We start from the raw sequence: 26,253 nt of genomic DNA, 5'->3' as shown, positions 1-26,253 counted from the left end.
CCAGTCTGCCCTTCCCCCCCCTCCGTCGCCCATCACCCCCCTCCAGTGCCCACTCTCCCCCCCCCATCACCCCCTCTCCCCCCCCATCATCCACTCTCCCCCCCCATCACCCACTCTCCCCCCCATCACCCACTCTCCCCCCCCATCACCCACTCTCCCCCCCCCATCACCCACTCTCCCCCCCCATCACCCCCTCTCCCCCCCCCATCACCCACTCTCCCCCCCATCACCCACACTCCCCCCCATCATCCACTCTCCCCCCCCATCACCCCCTCTCCCCCCCATCACCCACTCTCCCCCCCATCACCCACACTCCCCCCCCCATCATCCACTCTCCCCCCCCATCACCCACTCTCCCCCCCATCACCCACTCTCCCCCCCCATCACCCACTCTCCCCCCATCACCCACTCTCCCCCCCCTCCATCACCCACTCTCTCCCCCCCATCACCCACTCTCCCCCCCTCCATCGCCCACTCTCTCCCCCCCCTCCATCGCCCACTCTCCACCCCCCCCATCACCCACTCTCTCCCCCCCATCACCCACTCTCCCCCCCCATCATCCACTCTCCCCCCCCATCACCCACTCTCCCCCCCATCACCCACTCTCCCCCCATCACCCACTCTCCCCCCCCCATCACCCACTCTCCACCCCCCCCATCACCCACTCTCTCCCCCCCATCACCCACTCTCCCCCCCCCATCATCCACTCTCCCCCCCCATCACCCACTCTCCCCCCATCACCCACTCTCCCCCCCCCATCACCCACTCTCCCCCCCCATCACCCACTCTCCCCCCCCCATCACCCACTCTCCCCCCATCACCCACTCTCCCCCCCCATCACCCACTCTCCCCCCCCATCACCCACTCTCCCCCCCCCATCACCCACTCTCCCCCCATCACCCACTCTCCCCCCCCATCACCCACTCTCCCCCCCCCATCACCCACTCTCCCCCCCCCATCACCCACTCTCCCCCCATCACCCACTCTCCCCCCCCCATCACCCACTCTCCCCCCCCCATCACCCACTCTCCCCCCATCACCCACTCTCCCCCCCCTCCATCACCCACTCTCTCCCCCCCATCGCACACTCTCCCCCCCTCCATTGCCCACTCTCCCCCCCCCTCATCGCCCACTCTCCCCCCCCTCCATCGCCCACTCTCCCCCCCCCTCCCATCACCCACTCTCACCCCTCCATCGCCCACTCTCCCCACCCCCCCGCTCCATCGCCCACTCCCCCCCTCTCCATCACCCACTCCCCCCCATCACCCACTCTCACCCCCCCATCGCCCACTCTCCCCCTACTCTTCATCGCCCACTCTCCCCCCCTCCATCACCCACTCTCACCCCTCCATCGCCCACTCCCCCCGCTCCATCACCCACTGCCCTCCCACCCCCCCCACCACTCCAATGCCGACCTCCCCCGCTCCGCTCTGCCGATGCCCGCCCTCCCGCTCCATTGTAAACTCCCTCTGCTCCATCGCCGCCACCCTCCACCCCCCCCACCCCCGCTCCTTTATCTGGGCCCAGGCGTTTCCGGACTCAGGACTTCGGAAAGATGTGCCGAAATCCGGAAATACCCGAAATCCGGAATGGCTTCGGTCTCGCAGTTTCCGGATTTAGGACGCTCCACCTGTATCATTCAATTCCTTTGTCTTTTGAACCAATTTTCACTGTCCACTTCAGAAGCCTTCCTCAGTAACTTATTGTGCAACTCTACGATGCATGAAAACTTTCTGTAGGCCTTCCATTCCTAATTTCCTATTTTGTTAACATGTTGTCTGGTCCTCTTGTGTTGGTTTAATGTAAAATGCCCATGCAGTTCTTTTCACTGAAACTTTTATGGGCACTTACTGCGGTTCCATTGCTGCCATGTTCACCAGGTTCACCCTGAAATACAAACAGTCGTGTTACTTGCTGTCACTGGGAATCGAACCTCATCCTGTCAGGGATTCACACTTTGGGATATTTTCTGGACTTTGGATGATAGTATAAAACCGGCAACTGTTCTTCCTGTTTCTCCCCATTTTTACTCCCATCGAAGTCAACGGAATCAGGAGAGCTGCCGACTCGCAACCATCCATTTTACACCATCGCGCAAAGTCAAAATCCACCCTTCACACCAAGTCCCGCTCACCCATCACCCCTGTGCTCGCTGGCCTACATTGGCTTCCAGTTAAGCAACGTCTCGATTTCAAAATGTTCACCCTTGTTTTCAAATCCCTCCATGGTCTCGCCCCTCCCTATCTCTGTAATCTCCCCCAGCCCCACAACTCCCCCGAGATATTTGCGCTCCTCGAATTCTGCCCTCCTGAGCATCCCTGATTGTAATCGCTCAACCATTGGTGGCCGTGCCTTCTGTTGCCTAGGCCCAAAACTCTGGAACTCCCTGCCTAAACCTCTCTGCCTCTCTACCTCTCTTTCCTCTTTCAAGACGCTCCTTAAAACCAACCTCCTTGACCAAGCTTTTGGTCACCTGCGCTAATTTCTACTTATGCGGCTCGGTGTCAAATGTTTTACTTCGTAGAAGCGCCTTGGGACGTTTCACTACATTAAAGGCGCTATATAAATACAAGTTGTTTTCAGACCAGCAATTATTACATTTATCAGATCTCTGTGATACCCTAATTTTGCTGTATGTCCGGGCCTGCTGGTATAGGCCTGAGTTGTTTGATTCCTTCGTGGTCTATAGATGCTCGCCTCGTTAGCTTTTGTTATGATATTCAGAGTTCCTTATTGGGACATTGGAACTCGCTGCTGCTCTCTGCTGGAGGGGGTCTTTCCCTGCACTGTCACATTGATTTTTGAACACAGTAATTTTCAATGTTTTCCTAAATTCCCCACTCCCCTCCCCATCCCTTCCAATTTTCTCCTTTTACTCTCAAGTAAGGGTACAGCTCCACATACACAGCTCTTCCAAGCGGCCGCTGTTCATGGGAGATCCCAGACAGTGCGCCTCAACGGGCTACTCAACCATGAAAGGCATTACAGTGCAGCCTTACTCTGTAATTAATGGATGGAAAATCTTGCAGATGTGCCACGAACACTAATTTAGATAAATCTACCTTTACAACTTTACTTCAATCATTCTTGAAACAGGAATAGGAGTCGGCCATTCAGCCCCTCGAACCTGTTCCTCCATTCAATCTGATCATGGCTGATCTGTACCTCAACTTCATCGACCTGCCTTTATTCCATATCCCTTGGTACCCTTACTAGAAGAACAAGAGGGGATCTCATAGAAACATTTAAAATTATGACGGGACTGCACAGGTTAAATGCAGGAAGAATGTTCCCAATGTTGGGGAAGTCCAGAACCAGGGGTCACAGTCTAAGGATAATGGGTAAGCCATATAGGACCGAGATGAGAAGAAACATTTTCACCCAGAGAGTTATGAACCTGTGGAATTCTCTACCACAGAAAGTTGTTGAGGCCAGTTCGTTGGATATATTCAAGAGGGAGTTAGATGTGGCCCTTACGGCTGAGGGGATCGGGGGTATGGAGTGAAGGTGGGAGTGGGGTACTGAAGTTGCATGATCAGCCATGATCTTATTGAATGGTGGTGCAGGCTCGAATGGCCTGCTCCTGCACCTATTTTCTATGTTTCTTACCCAACAAAAATCTATCGATCTCAGTCTTGAAAGCTCCAATTGTCCCCCAACATTCACAGCCTTTTGTAAGAGAGAATTCCAGTTCTTGAACATCAGATGGTCCAGAGGGCAATAATGAACTCCAATTAAACTGTGTTATTGGCATCAGAGTCCTTCAGAGCAAACATCATTTCCCGTCCCAAATAAGGGTTGGCACTGAGAGTCATCATTACCACGGAAACAAGCCGGTAATTCCATTGAGCGGATTAAGATCACATTATAAACCACAAGTAGATTATGCAGTTGGAGCCCACACTGACACGTTCAGGGGTGATGTCAGGAAGCACTTTGTCACACAAAGGGCAGTGGAAATCTGGAACTCTCTCCCCCAAAAAGCTGTTCAGGCTGAGGGTCATTTGAAAATTTCAAAACTGAGATTAATCGATTTTTGTTAGGCAAGGATATTAAGGGCTACAGTTCGAAGGTGTAAATGGAGTTAAGGTACAGATCAGCCATGATCCAACTGAATGGTGGAGCAAGCAGGGGGGCTGAACGGCCTACTCCTGTTCCCATATTACTGTGACACATCTGCTACTAACTGCTGGCAAGTGTCATGGGGGATCAGGACCTGTTTACTGTAAGTGATAAACTGGATATGATTACTGGAAAATCAACTAAATAATCAGAGGCTCAGGAGTAACTAGAAGGCAGTTAGTAAATCTAACCAAAGAGCTTAAAACCACTCGAGCTTCAGTATCACAGATTATGCCATCAGTTCAAACAAGCCGGTGTTCTCTACAGAATCAAGACTAGACGCTAGTACAAACCTTCTGTCCTGCAGGACCCCTGGCCCCAAATAGCCCCATTGATCCTTTTGATCCTGGCTCTCCTTTGTGACCCTTGGAAGGAAACACAAAATTGACCGCAGGTCGTTAGACAACCGCATAGCAATGCTGAATAAGATCCAATCAAATTAGAGAGCATGGAAGAGAAAAAGCCACTCAGCCAATCAAGCCCATGCCTTCTACACATGAACAATCAACCAACACATTCGGCCTAGAGATAGGGGCGATAACACTCGCGCCTCACGATAAATTGGGGTTACCGCCCCCGAAAGGAAGTAGCGCGACAACTCAAGTGCTCCACTTCCTTCCTGGGGCGGGAGCGGAGCTCACAGCTCAGCAGCGCTACACATTGGGCTGCATAGGGGCTCGTCCCTGAATTAAAGGGAAGGGCCCAAGCTGCATACTCTGCTTATTGGGAACCTGCCTACTTGGACCACTGGGGAGCGAGGGTGCCGTGCGAGCCACCCGCCCCGACCCCAGGCTGAGCGATTGCGGCATCGACCCCGCGTCCAGAGGCAACGGAGCGGAAATGAAAATGGGATTTTTTTTCAGGAGCAGCCGGCCACCTCTCTTTTGAATTTTGCCCCGGTGGTGGCCGGCCGCCGGTACACAGTACGCCTCCCCCTGAAGCTGTCGCTGTTCTCGCCCGCCACAACTTCAGGGGGCAAAACCCAGTTTTGGTGCTGCAGCGTTAACGGGACAATGTGCATGGCAATGATGTCACAATCTCCGGGCGCAGGAGACCCGGACGCATCATTGTAGCACCGCTGCGAAACCCCCACTGAATTTAGTGGCCGTTGTTAGCGGCGTCATACCCAGTCACAAAGTCATTTGCGCCCCGTACCCTAATTTCTTCCCCATAGAATCTACCTCACTCACCCACCTGCGCAAATGATCTGTATAAATACAGACGAATAAATAGGCTGATCTTCAAAAATAATCAAGCAAAACTTCAGAATATTCATCCACACCCCCTAGTCTAGCGATACAGGAACACCGTGGTAAGTTCATTGATCCCTCACTCCCAGCAGAGAGCAGCGCTTGAAGGGCGTGCGGGTCAGATGCTTTGTAGCAATGTTACAGTCCTTTCTCCAATTCATGTTCCCTGCAACTGAGAATCCTTGCTGGGAGCGCAGGATTAGTGAATTTATCTGAATATATCCTCTGCAACATTTGATCATCTCAGTCCATACCTGTCCCCATAGTCACTACACTCTGTATCAACTGTTCTTGTTGAGAGTTTGTTACATTTATATTCACTCTTCTGTAGGAAACAATCTTTCATCAACATCTGGACTCACATGAGATTTTGTGAATTTGTATTTTTTTCTAAATTGCAGCTGATATTTTACAAGCAGGTTGAGTGACTCCTGGTTGCTGTAGAGTAACACTGACTATTATGTCAACATTTATAAGATGCAGCAGGTTTTAGAAACAGGGGGCCATTTGGTCCGACAAACCCAATCCTTTATTGACTGATTTCAAGTTGGTAACAGTGGTGACAATGAATGAAATCTTCACCTTAAGTCCTGGAGGTCCATCTTCACCTTTTTCTCCTTTATCACCATCAAACCCCGGTGGACCTCTATCACCCTACAAGAAAGGAAATTGTACGATTAAAAAAGGACATCCATAGATCCCATTAAGCTTGCTCATTCCGTAGACCCTGTACAATGTGCTATATCGGCACCCCATTCCAACAAATTGCATCTCTTGAGGTAAGGTTCTATGACGTTACTTAAGCAAAACACCAAACCCCTATCTACCCTTCCACCCTACATTATACATTTTTGACCAGTTCCCTTTCATGGTATGACATTCCCAGGTCCCAGCAGCCGAGGAGCCATCATGTTCTGCACAGCTTTCGGTTGTGTCTATGGATACTTATCATTATAAGCCTCGAGCCTATTCCTAAGCAGAAACTCATCCAGATCTTATTTAAAAGGCGTTTAAATAGCATTAACTGCTTTAAAGAAATAACTTGTATTAATATAGCACCTTTCACAACCTCAAGTTGTTCCAAAATGCTTCACAGCCAATGAAGTATTCTGAAGTGTAATCGCTGTTGTAATGTAGGGAAACGCAGCAGTCAATTTGCTTACAGCATGGTCCCAAAGAATAACAATGAGATGAATAATTAGATCATCTGTTTTAGTGATGCTAATTGAAGGATAAATGTTGGCCAGGACATTGAGGAGAACGCACCTGCTCTTCTTCGAATAGTGGCATGGGATCTTTCATGTCCATGTGAGAGGGCAGACGGGACCTACCAAGGTCTCAGCCGAAAGACGGCACCCATGACAGTGCAGCACTCCCTCAGTACTGCACTAAAGTATCAGCATAGATTTTGTCAAGTCCCTGGAGTGAGGCTTTAAACCACAGCCTTCTGATTCAGAGATGAGAATGCTAAAACTGAGTAAAGACTGGCACCTGAGAACCTATTGCACATATCCTCCTTTGAGGAAAAGATTGTTTCCATTTCAAATCTCGCCTTTAGCTTGTTAATCATATACTCATTATTGATAGATTGCTATCTGTGGAATATCTATACTGAATTTTTCAGAACTGAATGCAGCAATATAGGCATTATGGAGAAGGGAATCTTAGAATCATAGAATGATACAGCACAGAAGGAGGCCATTCGGCCCATCATGTCTGTGCCTGCTCTTTGAAAGAGCTGTCCAATTAATCCCATTCCCCTGTCCTTTCCTCATAATCTTGCAAATTATTCCCCTTCAAGTCTTGCTTCACTTGAGGAAAGTTTACAATAACTGGAATAGTCCAATAATCAGAATCAGGGTCATAGAGGTAGCAGATAAAATAATATTGTACAAATAGAATAAGCCAGTGTTTTCTTACTGGATCCCCCTTGTCTCCTTTGTATCCCTGGGGTCCGGAAATGCCATGTGGGTCTCCCTAAAGGAAATAAATATAAATTATTACACAGAAAGTGGTTAAAATGTGGAATATGCCATAAACCATTGTTAAAATAGATTCAATAAATCCTTTAAAAAGGCAGTTTGATACTTGTTTGAAGAAAGTGGAACATTAAAGGATATGGGGAACAAGCCGGGGCAAGATTGGACTAAGTGGCTCATGTGGAGTAAAACATTGGCAAATACTTGATGATCCAAATGGCCTGTGTCTATGCGGTAAATATATTGCAAAACATGGTTTAGAAACAGTACCACCACAAATAGTTACCTTTTCACCTTTAACCCCTGGGGTCCCATTATCTCCCTGAAATACAAGCACAAACACATCAGCGCAGTCAGTTCTGACTGAAGAATCTTTTAGCATTTCCTAGCGATAAGTTATATTGCAGTTTATGTGCAAGGAGAGTGATTAAGAGGGGCCATAAAAGAGGAGAGGGAGGTGGAGACATGGAAGGGATGAGGGAAGATACTTCAGAATGTAGGGCCTAGGTGGCTGAAGGCCTGGCCACTAATGGTGGGACCAAAGGAGGTAGAGTTGCACAAGGGACCAGAAGGAATAGAGAATTCGGGAGAGGGGAGTTCTATAGCTGGGGAAGGTTACTGTAATAGGACGATGAGAATTTTAACCAGAAGCCAATGTAAGTCAGCGAGGACAGGGGTGATGGACAAGCAGGACTTAGTGCAGGACAGAATACGAGCATCAGACTTTTGATGACCTGAAGTGTATGGAGGTCGGGAGGCCGTCCAGAATAGTCGAGTCTGGAGGTGACAAAGACATAAATGAGGGTTTCAGAAATAGATGGGTTGACGCAGGTGGGATTCCTGCTGGGAGCCTTCTGAAATAAGGGTATTACCCTGACCACAGAAAACCAGCCAGAGTCAGGAGCAGGTCGTAGAAGCAGACAATAATTCCGTCATCAACATTAATATAGCCCCAAAGCGGTGACGGCAACAGAAGCAATGCTGCAGAAAAATCAACACTGGTGCACTCAAAGACCTTGTTAAGAAAGCTCTATACATCCAGCGCCTCACCGCCAACCTGGCGACCCTCGATGACCCTGAGACGCCTGGTCTGCCCTCAAGGCCACCATAATAAGCGCCTGCAAAAAGACGCTCAGTCATTCAACCAGGAAACACCAAGACCGGTTTGACGAGATCCAGGAGCTAATAAACCGCAAGCGCAGGGCATTTCTGAACTTAAAGCAGCAACCCAATTCGGGAGCAGCAAAGCAGCTCTACAGGCAGCTGAAGGCCGAGGTCGAACAAAAAATCCACGACCTAAAGAATAGATGGTGGGTGAAGAAAGCACAGGTGATCCAGCAGCTGGGCGACAGCCATGACGTGCGAGGATTCTTCACCGCAGTTAAGTCCATCTATGGTCCAAGCACCCAAGGTCCCACCCCACTGCTGGCTAAGAATGGGGAGACACTCATTAAGGACACCGAGGCAGTCAGGGCCCACTGAAAGGAGCACTTCGAAGATCTCCTTAATCGAGACTCTGCTTTTGACACGAGTGTCCTCGACTCCATCCCGCAGCATGCTGCTCGCCACCATCTCAGTAAAACATCAGCCCTGCATGAGGTAGAAAAGGCCATCCATCAGCTCAAGAACAAGAAGACATCAGGAGCAGATTGAATTCCCGCTGAGGCACTGAAGTATGGCGGAGAAACACTATTGGCATGAATGCAGGACCTCATCTCTCTTATTTGGAAGGAGGAGAGCATGCCAGGGGTTCTCAGAGATGCCATAATCGTGACCATCTTCAAAAAAAGGGACTCCGACTGCGGCAACGACAGAGGAATTTCCCCGCTGTCGGCCACTGGGAAAGTCATGGCAAGAATCCTCCTCAATTGCCTTCTCTCTGTGGCTGAAGAGCTCCTCCCAGAGTCACAATGCGGATTCCGTCCACTAAGGGATACAACGTTCATGATCTTCACTGCGCGACAACTGCAAGAGAAATGCAGGGAACAGCACCAACCCTTGTACATGGTCTTCTTTGACCTCACAAAGGCCTTTGACACTGTCAACCATGAGGGACTAAGGAGTGTCCTCCTCCGTTTCAGCTGCCCCCAAAAGTTTGTCACCATCCTCCGCCTGCTCCATGATGACATGCAAGCCGTAATCCTGACCAACGGATCCACCACAGACCCAATCCACATCCGGACCGGGGTCAAGCAGGGCTGCGTCATTACGCCAACGCTCTTCTTGATCTTCCTCGCTGCAATGCTCCATCTCACTCTCAACAAGCTCCCCGCTAGAGTGGAACTAAACTATAGAACCAGTGGGAACTTGTTCAACCTTCGTCACCTCCAGCCTAGATCCAAGGTCGTCCCATCCTCTGTCGTCGGACTTCAGTACGCGGATGACGCTTGCGTCTGCGCATATTCAAAGGCCGAACTCCAAGCCATCGTCAACATCTTCACCGAGGCGAACAAAAGCATGGGCCTTACACTAAACATCTGGAAAGCAAAGGTCCTCCACCAACCTGACCCCGCCACACAGCACTACCCCCTGGTCATCAAACTTCATGGCGTGGCCTTGGACAACATGGACCATTTTCCATACCTCGGGAGCCTACTATCAGCAAGGGCAGACAACGACGATGAGATCCAACACTGCCTCCAGTGTGCCAGCGCAGCCTTCGGTCGCCTGAGGAAGAGAGTGTATGAAGACCAGGACCTCAAATCTGGCACCAAGCTTATGGTCTACAGGAATGTAGTGATACCCGCCCTCCTATATGGATCAGAGATGTGGACCATATACAGTAGACACCTCAAACCGCTGGAGAAGTACCACCAGCGATGCCTCCGCAAAATCCTGCAATTCCACTGGGAGGATAGACGCACCAACATCAGTGTTCTCGCTCAGGCCAACATCCCCAGCATCGAAGCACTGACCACACTTGACCAGCTCTGTTGGGCGGGCCACATCGTCCGCATGCCCATCACGAGACGACAAAGCAAGTGCTCTAGTCGGAACTCCTACACGGCAAGCGAGCCCCAGGTGGGTAGAGGAAACATTTCAAGGACACCCTCAAAGCCTCCTTGATAAAGTGCAACATCCCCACTGACACCTGGGAATCCCTGGCCCAAGACCACCCTAAGTGGAGGAAGAGCATCCGGGAGGGCGTTGAGCACCTCGAGTCTTGTCGCCAAGGTCATGCAGAGACCAAGCGCAGTCAGTGGAAGGAGCGTGCGGCAAACAAGTCCCACCCACCCTTTCCTTCAACCACTGTCTGTCCCACCTGTGACAGAGACTGCAATTCCCATATTGGACTGTTCAATCACCTCAGAACTCACTTTTGGAGTGGAAGCAAGTCTTCCTCGATTTCGAGGGACTGCCTATGATGATGACGATGGTGGCACTGGAGCTGAGCCAGGATTTCCACCAAAATTGAAAATCCCAGAGTAACCAGAGGCCAACACGCACTTCCCTTCTATAAACTGAAGTGTGAAACAGGAGCGATTGTTTCGAAGTTGAATTCCCCTAAGTGGGTTTATGTCTTCAGTGAAACACCAACCAGAACATGAGCAAGACAAGAGTAAAAGGCTTACAATGAATTTATTACACACTGTAACATTCTCCAAATACTTAAGCATTAGCCTCTCCAAAAACCAAAGACACTATTGGTGTCAGGGAAGGATAAGTTATTTAATTTTACAGCAATATTTAACGTAGTCTGCTAATTGGGGGTCAGAAAGAAAATATAAATTGAAACAGGAATAGCTTGGGGGCGAAACTGCCTTGCGCCCCGATTGAGGGTGGTATCCCGCTGGAGCTGGGACTTCCCGCGCTCCGCCCTGGCTGCTGAAAGGGTAGATCCGCTGCACACTCTGCAAGGCCTCTGATGGCCTCCACTAAACCACCAGGGCAGCGTGGTACCGGGCCTGCAGCCCGACACCCAAAACGGAGTGCCAGGCTGCACGATGGTGGTCCGGACCACGCGGAAATAAGGTAAGGAAGCCAGCCCGAGGGTCGGCAAAAAAGGTAAGATGGCGACGCAGGGTGCTGGAGACCTCCCCTTTAACTTCCGCCCCGCGAACGGATGTCGGCCAGCTTCGCGACCCGTGGGGCACTTTTGGTAAGGGGTCGGTGTGCAGCGCTGAGTGGTCACCGCTACACGGCGATGACATCATCGCTGGTTGCACGGCTGCCTGGGGCGCTGCCATGGCAACGCCTCCACAAACTCCCGGGCAATTTCCCTGGAGCTGGTAGCGCCCCCCCCCACCGCCCCCGAGCGAATTATCTTGCGTCCCATTAGCGCAAGCGGGCTTCTGAAAAAGGGTCAATTTCGCCCCCAAAGGATTTCTTTGGACATCATGGAACAGCTGATAGGGGGAATGGTCCAGCGATGTACCATTCCGGGGATGACACTCTCTTCTTAGCATGAGAGCAACAACAAAAATGGCAGAGTCAAACAAGGGGGAGTCTCAATTAAATATTCACACTGCATTCTAGGCAACTGTTCACAATTACCACCACCCTGTGAACCGGTATAAGAAAGGCAGGTAAAACCTGGCACCAATTTGGCTCCATCCCGCTGCACACAGCCAGTGGTCTACCTAGTTACAAGACAATCTCTATTCACCAATGCAGCATTGCTCCCATGTTTAATAATGTGACAATTAAATTGTTATGAATTCCGCCTTGCTTTGCTTCAACTGGTAGTAGGGTCGTAACCAGAGGATAAGGGTCAGTAACCAGAGAATAAGGGTCAGTAACCAGAGGACATGGGCCAGTAACCAGAGGATAAGGGTCAGTAACCAGAGGATAAGGGTCAGTAACCAGAGGACATGGGTCAGTAACCAGAGGGTAAGGGTCAGTAACCAGAGGATAACGGTCAGTAACCAGAGGACATGGGTCAGTAACCAGAGGATAAGGGTCAGTAACCAGAGGACATGGGCCAGTAACCAGAGGACATGGGTCAGTAACCAGAGGATAACAGTAACCAGAGGATAAGGGTCAGTAACCAGAGGACATGGGCCAGTAACCAGAGGATAAGGGTCAGTAACCAGAGGACATGGGCCAGTAACCAGAGGACATGGGTCAGTAAACAGAGGATAAGGGTCAGTAACCAGAGGATAAGGGTCAGTAACCAGAGGACATGGGTCAGTAACCAGAGGACATGGGCCAGTAACCAGAGGACATGGGCCAGTAACCAGAGGATAACAGTCAGTAACCAGAGGATAAGGGTCAGTAACCAGAGGGTAAGGGTCAGTAACCAGAGGACATGGATCAGTAACCAGAGGATAACAGTCAGTAACCAGAGGATAAGGGTCAGTAACCAGAGGACATGGGCCAGTAACCAGAGGACATGGGTCAGTAACCAGAGGATAAGGGTCAGTAAGCAGAAGGACATGGGCCAGTAACCAGAGGGTAAGGGCCAGTAACCAGAGGATAAGGGTCAGTAACCAGAGGACATGGGTCAGTAAGCAGAGGGTAAGGGTCAGTAACCAGAGGACATGGGTCAGTAACCAGAGGATAAGGGTCAGTAACCAGAGGACATGGGCCAGTAACCAGAAGATAAGGGTCAGTAACCAGAGGACATGGGTCAGTAACCAGAGGATAAGGGTCAGTAACCAGAGGACATGGGTCAGTAACCAGAGGATAAGGGTCAGTAACCAGAGGACATGGGCCAGTAACCAGAAGATAAGGGTCAGTAACCAGAGGATATGGGTCAGTAAGCAGAGGGTAAGGGTCAGTAACCAGAGGACATGGGTCAGTAACCAGAGGATAAGGGTCAGTAACCAGAGGACATGGGCCAGTAACCAGAAGATAAGGGTCAGTAACCAGAGGACATGGGTCAGTAACCAGAGGATAAGGGTCAGTAACCAGAGGACATGGGTCAGTAACCAGAGGATAAGGGTCAGTAACCAGAGGACATGGGCCAGTAACCAGAAGATAAGGGTCAGTAACCAGAGGGCATGGGCCAGTAACCAGAGGATAACAGTCAGTAACCAGAGGATAAGGGTCAGTAACCAGAGGGTAAGGGTCAGTAACCAGAGGACATGGATCAGTAACCAGAGGATAAGGATCAGTAACCAGAGGGTAAGGGTCAGTAACCAGAGGATAAGGGTCAGTAACCAGAGGACATGGGTCAGTAACCAGAGGATAAGGGTCAGTAACCAGAGGACATGGGTCAGTAACCAGAGGGTAAGGGTCAGTAACCAGAGGACATGGATCAGTAACCAGAGGATAACAGTCAGTAACCAGAGGATAAGGGTCAGTAACCAGAGGACATGGGCCAGTAACCAGAGGACATGGGTCAGTAACCAGAGGATAAGGGTCAGTAAGCAGAAGGACATGGGCCAGTAACCAGAGGGTAAGGGCCAGTAACCAGAGGATAAGGGTCAGTAACCAGAGGACATGGGTCAGTAAGCAGAGGGTAAGGGTCAGTAACCAGAGGACATGGGTCAGTAACCAGAGGATAAGGGTCAGTAACCAGAGGACATGGGCCAGTAACCAGAAGATAAGGGTCAGTAACCAGAGGACATGGGTCAGTAACCAGAGGATAAGGGTCAGTAACCAGAGGACATGGGTCAGTAACCAGAGGACAAGGGTCAGTAACCAGAGGACATGGGCCAGTAACTAGAAGATAAGGGTCAGTAACCAGAGGACATGGGTCAGTAACCAGAGGGTAAGGGCCAGTAACCAGAGGATAAGGGTCAGTAACCAGAGGACATGGGCCAGTAACCAGAGGATAACAGTCAGTAACCAGAGGATAAGGGTCAGTAACCAGAGGGTAAGGGTCAGTAACCAGAGGACATGGATCAGTAACCAGAGGATAAGGATCAGTAACCAGAGGGTAAGGGTCAGTAACCAGAGGATAAGGGTCAGTAACCAGAGGACATGGGTCAGTAACCAGAGGATAAGGGTCAGTAACCAGAGGGTAAGGGTCAGTAACCAGAGGACATGGGTCAATAACCAGAGGGTAAGGGTCAGTAACCAGAGGTACATGGGTCAGTAACCAGAGGACAAGGGTCAGTAAGCAGAGGACATGGGTCAGTAACCAGAGGACATGGGCCAGTAACCAGAGGACATGGGCCAGTAACCAGAGGACATGGGTCAGTAACCAGAGGATAAGGGTCAGTAACCAGAGGACATGGGTCAGTAACCAGAGGATAAGGGTCAGTAACCAGAGGACATGGGCCAGTAACCAGAAGATAAGGGTCAGTAACCAGAGGACATGGGTCAGTAACCAGAGGATAAGGGTCAGTAACCAGAGGACATGGGTCAGTAACCAGAGGACAAGGGTCAGTAACCAGAGGACATGGGCCAGTAACCAGAAGATAAGGGTCAGTAACCAGAGGACATGGGTCAGTAACCAGAGGATAAGGGCCAGTAACCAGAGGACATGGGTCAGTAACCAGAGGATAAGGGTCAGTAAGCAGAAGGACATGGGCCAGTAACCAGAGGGTAAGGGCCAGTAACCAGAGGATAAGGGTCAGTAACCAGAGGACATGGGCCAGTAACCAGAGGATAACAGTCAGTAACCAGAGGATAAGGGTCAGTAACCAGAGGGTAAGGGTCAGTAACCAGAGGACATGGATCAGTAACCAGAGGATAAGGATCAGTAACCAGAGGGTAAGGGTCAGTAACCAGAGGATAAGGGTCAGTAACCAGAGGACATGGGTCAGTAACCAGAGGATAAGGGTCAGTAACCAGAGGGTAAGGGTCAGTAACCAGAGGACATGGGTCAATAACCAGAGGGTAAGGGTCAGTAACCAGAGGTACATGGGTCAGTAACCAGAGGACAAGGGTCAGTAAGCAGAGGACATGGGTCAGTAACCAGAGGACATGGGCCAGTAACCAGAGGACATGGGTCAGTAACCAGAGGATAAGGGTCAGTAACCAGAGGACATGGGCCAGTAACCAGAGGACATGGGTCAGTAACCAGAGGATAAGGGTCAGTAACCAGAGGACATGGGCCAGTAACCAGAAGATAAGGGTCAGTAACCAGAGGACATGGGCCAGTAACCAGAGGATAACAGTCAGTAACCAGAGGATAAGGGTCAGTAACCAGAGGGTAAGGGTCAGTAACCAGAGGACATGGATCAGTAACCAGAGGATAAGGATCAGTAACCAGAGGGTAAGGGTCAGTAACCAGAGGATAAGGGTCAGTAACCAGAGGACATGGGTCAGTAACCAGAGGATAAGGGTCAGTAACCAGAGGACATGGGTCAGTAACCAGAGGGTAAGGGTCAGTAACCAGAGGACATGGGTCAGTAACCAGAGGGTAAGGGTCAGTAACCAGAGGTACATGGGTCAGTAACCAGAGGACAAGGGTCAGTAAGCAGAGGACATGGGTCAGTAACCAGAGGACATGGGCCAGTAACCAGAGGACATGGGCCAGTAACCAGAGGACATGGGTCAGTAACCAGAGGATAAGGGTCAGTAACCAGAGGACATGGGCCAGTAACCAGAGGACATGGATCAGTAACCAGAGGATAAGGGTCAGTAACCAGAAGGTAAGGGTCAGTAACCAGAGGGTAAGGGTCAGTAACCAGAGGATAAGGGTCCGTAACCAGAGGGTAAGGGTCAGTAACCGGAGGATAAGGGTCAGTAACTGGAGGGTAAGGGTCAGTAACCAGAGGGTAAGGGTCAGTAACCAGAGGACATGGGTCAGTAACCAGAGGGTAAGGGTCAGTAACCAGAGGTACATGGGTCAGTAACCAGAGGACATGGGCCAGTAACCAGAGGACATGGGCCAGTAACCAGAGGACATGGGTCAGTAACCAGAGGATAAGGGTCAGTAACCAGAGGACATGGGCCAGTAACCAGAGGACATGGGTCAGTAACCAGAGGACATGGATCAGTAACCAGAAGGTAAGGGTCAGTAACCAGAAGGTAAGGGTCAGTAACCAGAGGATAAGGGTCCGTAACCAGAGGGTAAGGGTCAGTAACCGGAGGGTAAGGGTCAGTAACCGGAGGATAAGGGTCAGTAACTGGACTACATGTGTCAGTAACCAGAGGGTAAGGGTCAGTGACTGGACTACATGGGTCAGTAACCGGAGGATAAGGGTCAGTAACCGGAGGGTAAGGGTCAGTAACCGGAGGATAAGGGTCAGTAACCGGAGGGTAAGGGTCAGTAACCAGAGGGTAAGGGTCAGGAACCAGAGGGTAAGGGTCAGTAACCGGAGGACAAGAGTCAGTAACTGGAGGGTAAGGTCAGTAACCAGAGGGTAAGGGTCAGTAACTAGAGGGTAAGGGTCAGTAACCGGAGGATAAGGGTTAGTAACCGGAGGTAAGGGTCAGTAACCGGAGGATAAGGGTCAGTAACTGGAGGGTAAGGGTCAGTGACTGGACTACATGGGTCAGTAACCAGAGGGTAAGGGTCAGTAACTGGAGCATAAGGGTCAGTAACCAGAGGGTAAGGGTCAGTAACCAGAGGGTAAGGGTCAGTAACCGGAGGGTAAGGGTCAGTAACCAGAGGGTAAGGGTCAGTAACCAAAGGGTAAGGCTCAGTAACCAGAGGTTAAGGGTCAGTAACCAGAGGGTAAGGGTCAGTAACAGAAGGGTAAGGGTCAGTAACTGGAAGACATAAATTTAAAATAATTGGCAAAAGAACCAGGGGGAAATGAGGAGAAATTGTTACAACCTGGAATGCACTGCCTGAAAGGGTGGTGGAAGCAGTTTCAATAATAACTTTCAAAAGAAAATTGGATAAATACATGAAAAAGAAACATTTTCGGGGTTATGGTGAAAGAGAGTGGGACTAATTGGATAGCTGGTTCAAAGAGCCGGCACAGATACGATAGGCCGAATGGCCTCCTACCGTGCTGTATAATTCTATGAATTTATCACCAACACCTTTATTTCGCCCACTCTGCTACAGTTTGTACCTTTTCTCCTTTCAGACCGGGCAATCCTTGCAGACCCTGTCAAGAGGACACAAGAAGCATTTATTAATTAATTGGCCTCCGTTACTGATGTTAAACAAAGACAACATCTGACTGGTGAAATCTGACTAATAGGCCAATGAGCAAAACCCAGAAAGATACACTCAGAAACTACGCACAGAGCCCCGATGACACATAAATAATATTCAACACTTACGAAAGCACAGGCTTTTCAAAGGTTTAACATCATAGCTTTGCCGGGTTTTTAGACTACTGAAACATTTCCCCACCTTAACTTTCTTCCTCCTCTCCTGAAAGCATTAACTCGCCCTGGGTACAGTTCGACAGCCAAGAGACAACTGGAAAGGGACACAGCAGCAGATGCAATATATAATAGCAAAAGGTTCTTCAGAACACTCCGACAGCAAATGTGGACTTTGGAGACTTGGGGAGGGCCACATGTTAAGTTTAATTGCATGTTCCCACTAATTTTCGGACATCTGATGTTGCTATTACTAGCAAGCAAGAAATATACATGTCACTGGGACTCAGCTTTCTGGGGCCTGGACTTGATCAAAGCCAAGGCCCGCCCAAGTGCTACCCAAAGGACCGCCGATGGCCACCGAGAGACCAGGCGGTGCTTTGGCAGGAAGATTCCTCTAAAAGAGATGGCAGTACTGCCCGGCAGCCAAATAACGGCTTACGCCGTCAATCTGGGCAGCAGTGGGCGGGAGCTCTCAATATTGGCGGCAAATGCAATCCTCGCCAAAGTGCCACTGAGGATTGAGTTGGGCCCAGGGAGGGGGGAACACTGAAAAATAAAAATCTTCACAAAAAAACCCCACTGAACACCTTCAGAGGACACCATACAGGTAAAACGCTGGGAAACCAAAATGAAAGCATGTTCACTAACATTTTTTTGCAGGTCTTTGTACTTACCGTCGGGGTTAGACCTGCGTCCACGCAGCGGTCCTTCCCCCTGCTGCTGCTAACTCCCGCCCGCACCAATATGGCAGCTCGGCGGGTGGGAGGTTACTTACATGACTTGACCGTCAGAGGGCGGTTCCCAGCGGTACTCCCCTCTCACCGGCATCAGACCAAGAGGAATCTGTCAGTGAAGGGAGACCGCCGAAAAAACTCGGCGGCAGTCAGCGGCAGCAGGTGGCAGTGGGCGGTAAGGCCACCAATTTCGGGCCCCTGATCTTTGAGGGTCAAATTGGCAGAACTCAGGGGCTGCAAGTAGTCCACAGACTACAGTGTGGACCTCCCTGCCTTAAGGAACCCACGTGGAATGGAACATGAGATAGTTAACATGCTAACTGACTACCTTTTGGAGGTTTCTACGAGGAAGGACACAAACAATATACCATCCAACATCAAGCATGTGTCATGTGTGCTCTGGACTTCGAGGCTGGTGAAGCACAGATTCTAGAGCGGCTGAAGGACTGAAATCCATTAAACCCTCTCCACCCCATACCCTTAGGATGAATGAACTTTACTCGACACTTCGACAAACAAGGGAGGAGATTTGTGAATGATTCAGTTAGTTTGACGGTCAATGAATGAAGAGGTTCCAACAGACTCAAAATGGGCAAATGTAGCTCCCATATTCAACAAAGGAGATAAAACCATAGGCAGCTACAGGCACATTAATTTGATCATTAATCAGAAATCCATATAAACCATAATAAGAAACAAAATGAAATAATAAGAAACAAAAATGGAAGGTATGATAAATGACTGCCAACACAGCTTTAAAAGGGATGAATTTTGCCTAAGCAACCTCACAGACTTTATTTGACAAGGAGTGCAGTGAAGATTCACCAGACTGATTCCCGGGATGGTGGGACTGACCTATCAAGAAAGACTGGATCAACTGGGCTTGTATTCACTGGAGTTCAGAAGAATGAGAGGGGACCTCATAGAAACGTTTAAAATTCTGACGGGTTTAGACAGGTTAGATGCAGGAAGAATGTTCCCAATGTTGGGGAAGTCCAGAACCAGGGGTCACAGTCTAAGGATAAGGGGTAAGCCATTTAGGACCGAGATGAGGAGAAACTTCTTCACCCAGAGAGTGGTGAACCTGTGGAATTCTCTACCACAGAAAGTAGTTGAGGCCAATTCACTAAATATATTCAAAAGGGAGTTAGATGAAGTCCTTACTACTCGGGGGATCAAGGGGTATGGCGAGAAAGCAGGAGGGGGGTACTGAAGTTGCATGTTCAGCCATGAACTCATTGAATGGTGGTGCAGGCTAGAAGGGCTGAATGGCCTACTCCTGCACCTATTTTCTATGTTTCTATGTTTCTATGTAACACCCTGAAGGAAATCAGAGAGAATATAGCAGAGGCTCAGACCCACAAACATCCTTGGATATGAAGGATGTGCCAGAGGATTGGAGGGTCACCACAATAACATTCCTGTTTATCGTTGCTGGGTCAAGATCCTGAAATTCTCTACCTGGCGCCATGTTACGTGTTATAGTGGAAGACTTCCCAATATCTGCCATCTGACTACTGGGTGACCCCAATGGAGGCAGAGGCCAAGAGCACTGTACCCTTGTGACTGGAACGGGGTCGGTTATTCTGCAGGGCAGGGAAAGTTGTAAAGGGGGAAATGTTTTCAAAAAAAAGTTGTAATTTAGGACCCTGGCTTCTGAAAAAACCTTATTTTGAGGCGGTTCCCCTCATTTGATTGACCAGCCACATCTCAGCAACTTACCGTGGGTCCTGGGATGCCAACAGATCCAGGGGCACCGTTACTTCCCTAGGAATATTTTTTTAAAAGAACAGGAGTTAGATTTTGGTCTGTATTGCAATCTGCAGTGTGAGTGTTTATAAATGTTTCTTTCTGTGTTCATGCTCTATTCTGAGTGTGTAACCTTCCTTGACAATGGATATCTGACATGTGAGACTCTCTGATCCAGACAGAGCACTGAAGGTGAGGTTTTATGAGTTAGCTTGACTGATGATGCTGGTAACATTTTAACCCTTTAATAAAGTAACTCTTTTTCATTCAATCTAACACTGTAATACTAAAACAGGTTCAAAACAAGAACGTTACTTGCAGCAGGAAACAATAACTGCTATTTGCACCAGTAGGAGGTGATTTCAGTCATTGATGATACATTTCAAAGTAGCCGAAAACATAACATAACTTGGGCTGTAACCTTGATATGGTTTATTATCATTTGGCTAAGATTACATTGTACATTTAAATACATTATAGGTGGTGACACCCTCCCCATAGCTCAGAGAGAGAGAGAGAGAGAGAGAGAGAGGGAGAAATGGATAAAGAGAGAAGGAGAGAGAGATAGATGGATAGAGGAGAGAAAGATGGAGAGAAAGGGGAGCAAGAGATGGATAAAGAGGGAGAGAGAGACATTGATAGAGAAAGAGAGAGGGAGAGAGCAAGTAGGAGAGGGAGAGAGAGGTGGATAAAGAGAGATGGATAGAGAGAGAGAGTTGCATAGAGAAAGGGAGAGAGAGAGTTGGATAGAGAGGGAGATGGCTAGAGGGAGAGAGATGGTTAGAGAGGGAGAAAGGGAGAGGTTTTAAATGGAAGTATCTTGGTATCTCACCCTACGGCTAGGAATGCCTCGGCCCCCTCTTGGTCCTCGGGCCCCCAGTCCAATGTCACCCTGTGATAAACAATAATAAAACCTCTAAACCTGAGATACGTCAAGTTTAATTAAGGAGGTGGAGACATTACAAAAATAGGTATAACTAACAATTGATATTTCCATTAATTAACTGTAAAATATTGATGCAAAAGCTGTTCATTCTTCAGTACAAACATGATGACACAAGAACAGTTTTAACTTTGAACCCCAAACTGAAAAAAAACAACCAATTAAATGTCAGAGTTTGTATCCACATCCATGGGGTATCTATAATAATATTTCACATACACATGTCTTGTTCATCAAGCTTCAAGGGGTCACTCTTGGGTATCACATTTGATCTATATACAAATTTTGCACCATACTTGCACCTGATTGGCTCAACTTTCATATTCACAAAACAACAATAAATCACAAATCAACAGGTAGGGGATGTATCAGGAGGAAGTAGTGAGCACAAATGAAAATCATCAAAGTATGAATAAAAAATCGGCGCGAGCAACAACTATCAATACAAAAAGAGACAGAAAGTGGTCCAATCAAATCAATCAAAATGCTTTTTTGTCATTTCCTTCTGCCTGCCATCCTAGGTTTTCTACTAAGCTGAGCAGAAATAAGGGGATTGAAAAAATATGTGCTCCCTGCCATCTTAACCACCAAATCCTTTCAGGTGGAATTGTGCACAGCTCACCCGCCCTCAGCACCCTCCCCACAGCTTTAAATGGTCCGCAACTTCCAGTCAGCCATGCTCTTTTCAACCCCTAGTCTGTCCAAAAGCAGAATAAGGAAGAACCCCCGTCCCCACCCCAGCTGAGACCGAAGAACAGAACTCCACCTCCCCTGAAGTCCCAGTACCAACGCTGCCTCCCAAAACAGTTGTCAGGAAAATTAAATTTGGGGGTCAGCTTCCCGTTGTGTTTTTGCTGGTTGGATACCTTCTTAAAAAACTTGCCTCGTTTAAAAAAAAAATCATTCTTGGGATATGTACGTTGCTGGCATGGCCAGCATTTTATTGGCCATCCCTAGTTGCCCTTGAGAAGGTGGTGGTGAGCCTTCTCCTTGAATCGCTGCAGTCCGTGTGCTGTAGGTGCTTGTAGCAGTTTGATGCAACTGAGTGGCTTCCGAGACCACTTCAGAGGGCAGTTAAAAGTCAACCCTGCTGTCTGTGAGACTGGGGTCCGTCACATACAAGCCAGATCAGGTAAGGACCGAGTAGGTTTCCTTCCTAAAGGACATTAGTGAACCACTTGGGTTTTTTTTACAATAAAACAGATTCATGGGCACTTTTACTGAGACCGGCTTCTTTTCAACCTGAATTCAAATTCTCAAACTGCCACTGTGGGATTTGAACTCAAGTTCTCTGGATTATTAGTCCAGGCCTCTGAAATACTAATTCAGTAACATAATCACTACACCACCGTGCCCCATATTGGAACAAGGTAGAAGGTAGTGAATGGAAAACAAAAGGGAAAATGACTAAAATGAACTTACTTTGTAACCTTTGATGCCAGGTTTCCCTGGAAGCCCCTGAAAGATAAAAAGAAAAACAAAGCCCTTTAATTGTGTGAAACAGATACTCGAACCGTTTAGGCTGGTTTGAAGTTAGTTCCTGCAATGAATAAAGAGTGTGATGTGGTACGGGCCATAAACATAAGATAGTCATTAATAAATACAATAGGGATTTCAAGAGAAACTTCCTTACCTAGTGAGTGATTAGAATGCAGAACATGCTACCACAAGGAGTAGTTGAAGCGAATGGCATTGATACATTTAAGGGGAAGCTAGATAAGCACATAAGGGAAAAAGGATTAGAAGGATACGTTGATGGGGTGAGCTGAAGAGGGGTGGGAGGAGGCTCGTGTGGAGCATAGATACCAGCGCGGACCTGTTGGGCCGCATGGCCTGTTTCTGTGCTGTAAATACTTTGAAATACGATGTCATTTGGAGTTTACGCAGAAGCCTAAGTGAAGGGCCGAGGTCCATAGTATGGAATATCACCTCAAGATTGAGAATTGTGGGAGTGAAGAAGGGATAAATCCAGAAAGTAAACTAATCCCACGTTAGGGTTTAAGAATCCCGTAAGATTGCAGGATAAAGAGAGGACTGAAGGAGGAGGGGGTTTTGTGATTTAAGGTGCTGGGAAAGGATAAGTTAGAATAGGAAAGGGTGAGTCTTGATTTGAACATAGTGAGGATGCAGAGGAGAAAGGGTATGTAGGAGAAGGATAAAAGGTAGTCTTTCTGTACCAATAGTCTTTAAGGACAGGTTTTACAGCTTTATTTGCAGTTACCTCTGTGCCACTGCCAGTTTACGATGATTGTGGCTGGGTGTCTGTCACTTTTACGCAACAAACTCTTTGTTAAATAAATTCGTAATTAATGAAATAAAGGTTTGGATAAGTGGTAATTGTTCACAACTAAATTTGCTTCCAGCAGTCTGCATTAACAACGGATAGAATGATTCAGTCTCAGCTTAATTAAACTTGACAACCCAATGTACACAAAACACAGGCACTGGTGCATAATTCATTCACTGTGTATTAATTTCAACACATTTAAAGTTTGAAAGGTGAGAAAGCAGGAAGACCTTGGATCTTCATCCATTTAACAGTACATTTCCAGAGGGATAGAAAATGAGATTCTACAGCGAGGTACATGGACACCTCAGCACCCGACAGATGCCACTCCATAAAAGGGAAAGATTGCATTTATGGACGATAAATACAGAGGTACGATGGATAATTCAGTACAGTAACTACCTTTACGATGTGGCTAATCAGAGATGAGGGTGTAGTGTGTATGCATGTGTGTATGTGTGTGTCTACGTGTGTGTATGTGTGTGTATATGTGTGTGTGTGTGTATGTGTGTATGTGTGTGTATGAGTGTGTCGATGTGTATGTGTATGCATTAGGGTATTGTAATGTATGTAAGCTTGTAATGTTTGTAGCGCCACACTGTGGATGTGGACGTATTGTGTACTGCAATTGCAGAGTTAATCATTAAACAGAACCAGGCAATTCCGGAGACTTCCGAGAGAGCTGCCTGCCATATTAGGAAGCTGTGTGTACTGTGCTCTGTGAAGATATCACATTTGGCGATGGAAGATGGGATTTTTCGGATGATTTAAAGTTTAATTTTTGTTGGTGAAGGATTCAGCCAGCCGACAGAGAGACTTTGGAAGTTTCTGTCTTTGGGAAAAGCTACAAAATCCGAGTAAAATACAGCACACGGTGTGAACAGCTAGAGATTAAAATGGCAGGTGTAATCGGACAATTGGGGGAATATAGACACGACGGGAACGTTTTAAAGCGTATGTGGATCGGCTAGAAATGTATTTCACTGCAAATAACATAATCGAAGTTCCAGACAATGCAGTCCAGAACCGGGCTGTGTTGGAACGTAAGAAAGCGATTTTCTTATCGGAGGCGGGTCCGACATTATACGAAACCCTTTTAAATCTGCTTGCACCTGACGAGCCAAAGGACACAACACTTAAAGAGATTTTAACGAAGCTGGAGCAGCACTATAACCCCAAACCGTTAGAAATTGCTGAAAGCTATCGTTTCGGGATTCAGAATCAAAAGACTGATGAAAGTATCAGTGATTACATTGTAGCATTAAAAAAGCTATCGATGCACTGTAATTTTGGAAACTTTCAAAACCGAGCATTACGGGATCGTTTTGTTTGTGGGGTGAAAAATGCGATCAGATGACTTGACTTTTGAGATTGCTTGTCAGACAGCGAGGTCGATGAGCATGGCCGAACAATATTCCCGAGAATTAAAGAATAATTACGGTCGTCAGTCAACCGAGGTAAATCACCTGCAGGTTCAAAGTAAAAGACGGTCATGACTGAAAGTCTCAGAAACTGGAAGTTCTACCAGAGCGTCGAAGTCGTGCTATAGGTGCCTGGGACAACACATTGCTCAAAGTTGTCCATACGTGAAGGCAGAGTGTTTCATCTGCAGAAAGACTGGGCATCTTGCGAAGGCATGCCGACTGAAGGGTAACCCAGTTTTTAAAGCAATGAGTCCAGCGTTCAAAGCTATGAGTAGAAATCCAAAGAGACTACATTGCATGGAAAAACAACAACAGGACGAGGAGATGTTAGAGTTACACATCATCAGGAGCACGAGGTTAATGGACAGCGATTCGGAAAGCATCAAAATCCATATAGACGTTGCGGGTTTCAAGATACCAATGGAAATTGACACGGGTGCATCCGTGAGTGTAGTACCGGAGTCACTTTTCATCTGGAGAAATCCAAGATAGAGCTGCGAGGCTACTCAGGAGAGAAAATTCCTGTAGTAGGTCGTATCACTGTACCGGTGAAATATAAAGATCAATTTCAGAACTTGCCTCTAATAGTAGTGAAAGGAGACAAGTCTGCCTTTCTAGGAAGAAATTGGTTGAGCTCACTAAAGCTGGATGGGAGTAAGATTTTCTATGTGGAAGCGAGATTTTCATCAACGGATGAGGTTATCAAGAAGTATCCAAAGGTGTTCTGCGAAACGAGCAGTCCGATCCAAGGCTTCGAGGTGAGTGTCAGGGTACAGAAGGATGCTAGATCGGTTTACTACAAGCCACGTTCCGTACCATATGCACTCAAGGAGAAAGTTGAGCAAGAACTCAAAAGACTAGAGATTGAGAACATTATTTGTAAGATAGATCAATGTAATTGGGCTACACCCATTGTTGTTGTACCTAAGTCCGATGGTAAGGTAAGATTGTGTGGTGCTTAGAAAGTAACCGTAAACCAGGTTCGAGAGGGTAATGTCCCCAATACATTGCCGAATATAGAAGATTTGTTCACAACACTGACAGGTGGTCCGATCTTCTCAAAACTGGATCTTACGAATGCCTACTTACAGCTTGAACTAGATGAGGAGTCCAAGTCATGTTTGACTATAAATACTCATCTAGGCCTATATCAATTTAATAGGCGACCGTTTGGAGTGTCTTCCACCCCTGCCATATTCCAAAGGGTGATGAACCAGATTTTGCAAGGTATTGAAGGGGTAGTATGTTATTTGGATGACATACTAATTTCAGCACCAAATAGGCAAATTCATAATAACATATTGAATGAAGTCCTCAAATGGCTAGAGAAGCACAGAGTATGAGTGTTTGCTTGTAAGTGTGAGTTATTTAAAAACTCAGTGGAGTACTTAGGGTACAGAGTAGACAAAGATGGTTTACATCCAACCATGGAAAAACTGGATGCAATTAGAAATGCACCCACTCCCAGGAATGTCACTGAACTTCGTTCATTCTTGGGTCTTTTGAACTATTATGGGAAGTTCCTACCAAATTTGGCTACAGTATTAGATCCACTGAATGAACTTTTGAAAAAACAGGTCCATTGGAAGTGGTCAAAAGAATGCGATACAGCATTCAAGGAGTGTAAAAGCAAATTGGTAGAG

The 26,253-nt window shown here is 47.9% G+C and overlaps 1 protein-coding gene across 1 annotated transcript in view; it reads right to left on the bottom strand.

The window, feature by feature from the left end:
* Positions 1-26,253, bottom strand: part of col7a1l (collagen type VII alpha 1-like) — a 505,550-nt gene that overhangs the window by 142,861 nt on the left and 336,436 nt on the right. Inside the window, exons 75-83 of the mRNA XM_070898381.1 lie at positions 22,322-22,357; positions 20,789-20,848; positions 19,930-19,974; positions 17,212-17,247; positions 7,638-7,673; positions 7,293-7,349; positions 5,955-6,026; positions 4,416-4,487; positions 1,852-1,887 (exon numbers count right to left, since the gene is read on the bottom strand). Of these exons, the coding sequence (XP_070754482.1) occupies positions 1,852-1,887; positions 4,416-4,487; positions 5,955-6,026; positions 7,293-7,349; positions 7,638-7,673; positions 17,212-17,247; positions 19,930-19,974; positions 20,789-20,848; positions 22,322-22,357 (450 nt within the window). The remainder of the gene's footprint in view (positions 1-1,851; positions 1,888-4,415; positions 4,488-5,954; positions 6,027-7,292; positions 7,350-7,637; positions 7,674-17,211; positions 17,248-19,929; positions 19,975-20,788; positions 20,849-22,321; positions 22,358-26,253) is intronic.

This window comes from Pristiophorus japonicus, chromosome 13 (genome assembly GCF_044704955.1).
Source record: "Pristiophorus japonicus isolate sPriJap1 chromosome 13, sPriJap1.hap1, whole genome shotgun sequence".
In the NCBI taxonomy this organism is placed as follows: domain Eukaryota; kingdom Metazoa; phylum Chordata; class Chondrichthyes; family Pristiophoridae; genus Pristiophorus; species Pristiophorus japonicus.
The sequence above is the reverse complement of the archived record's forward strand: the minus strand, read 5'-3'. Positions and strand labels throughout refer to the sequence as shown.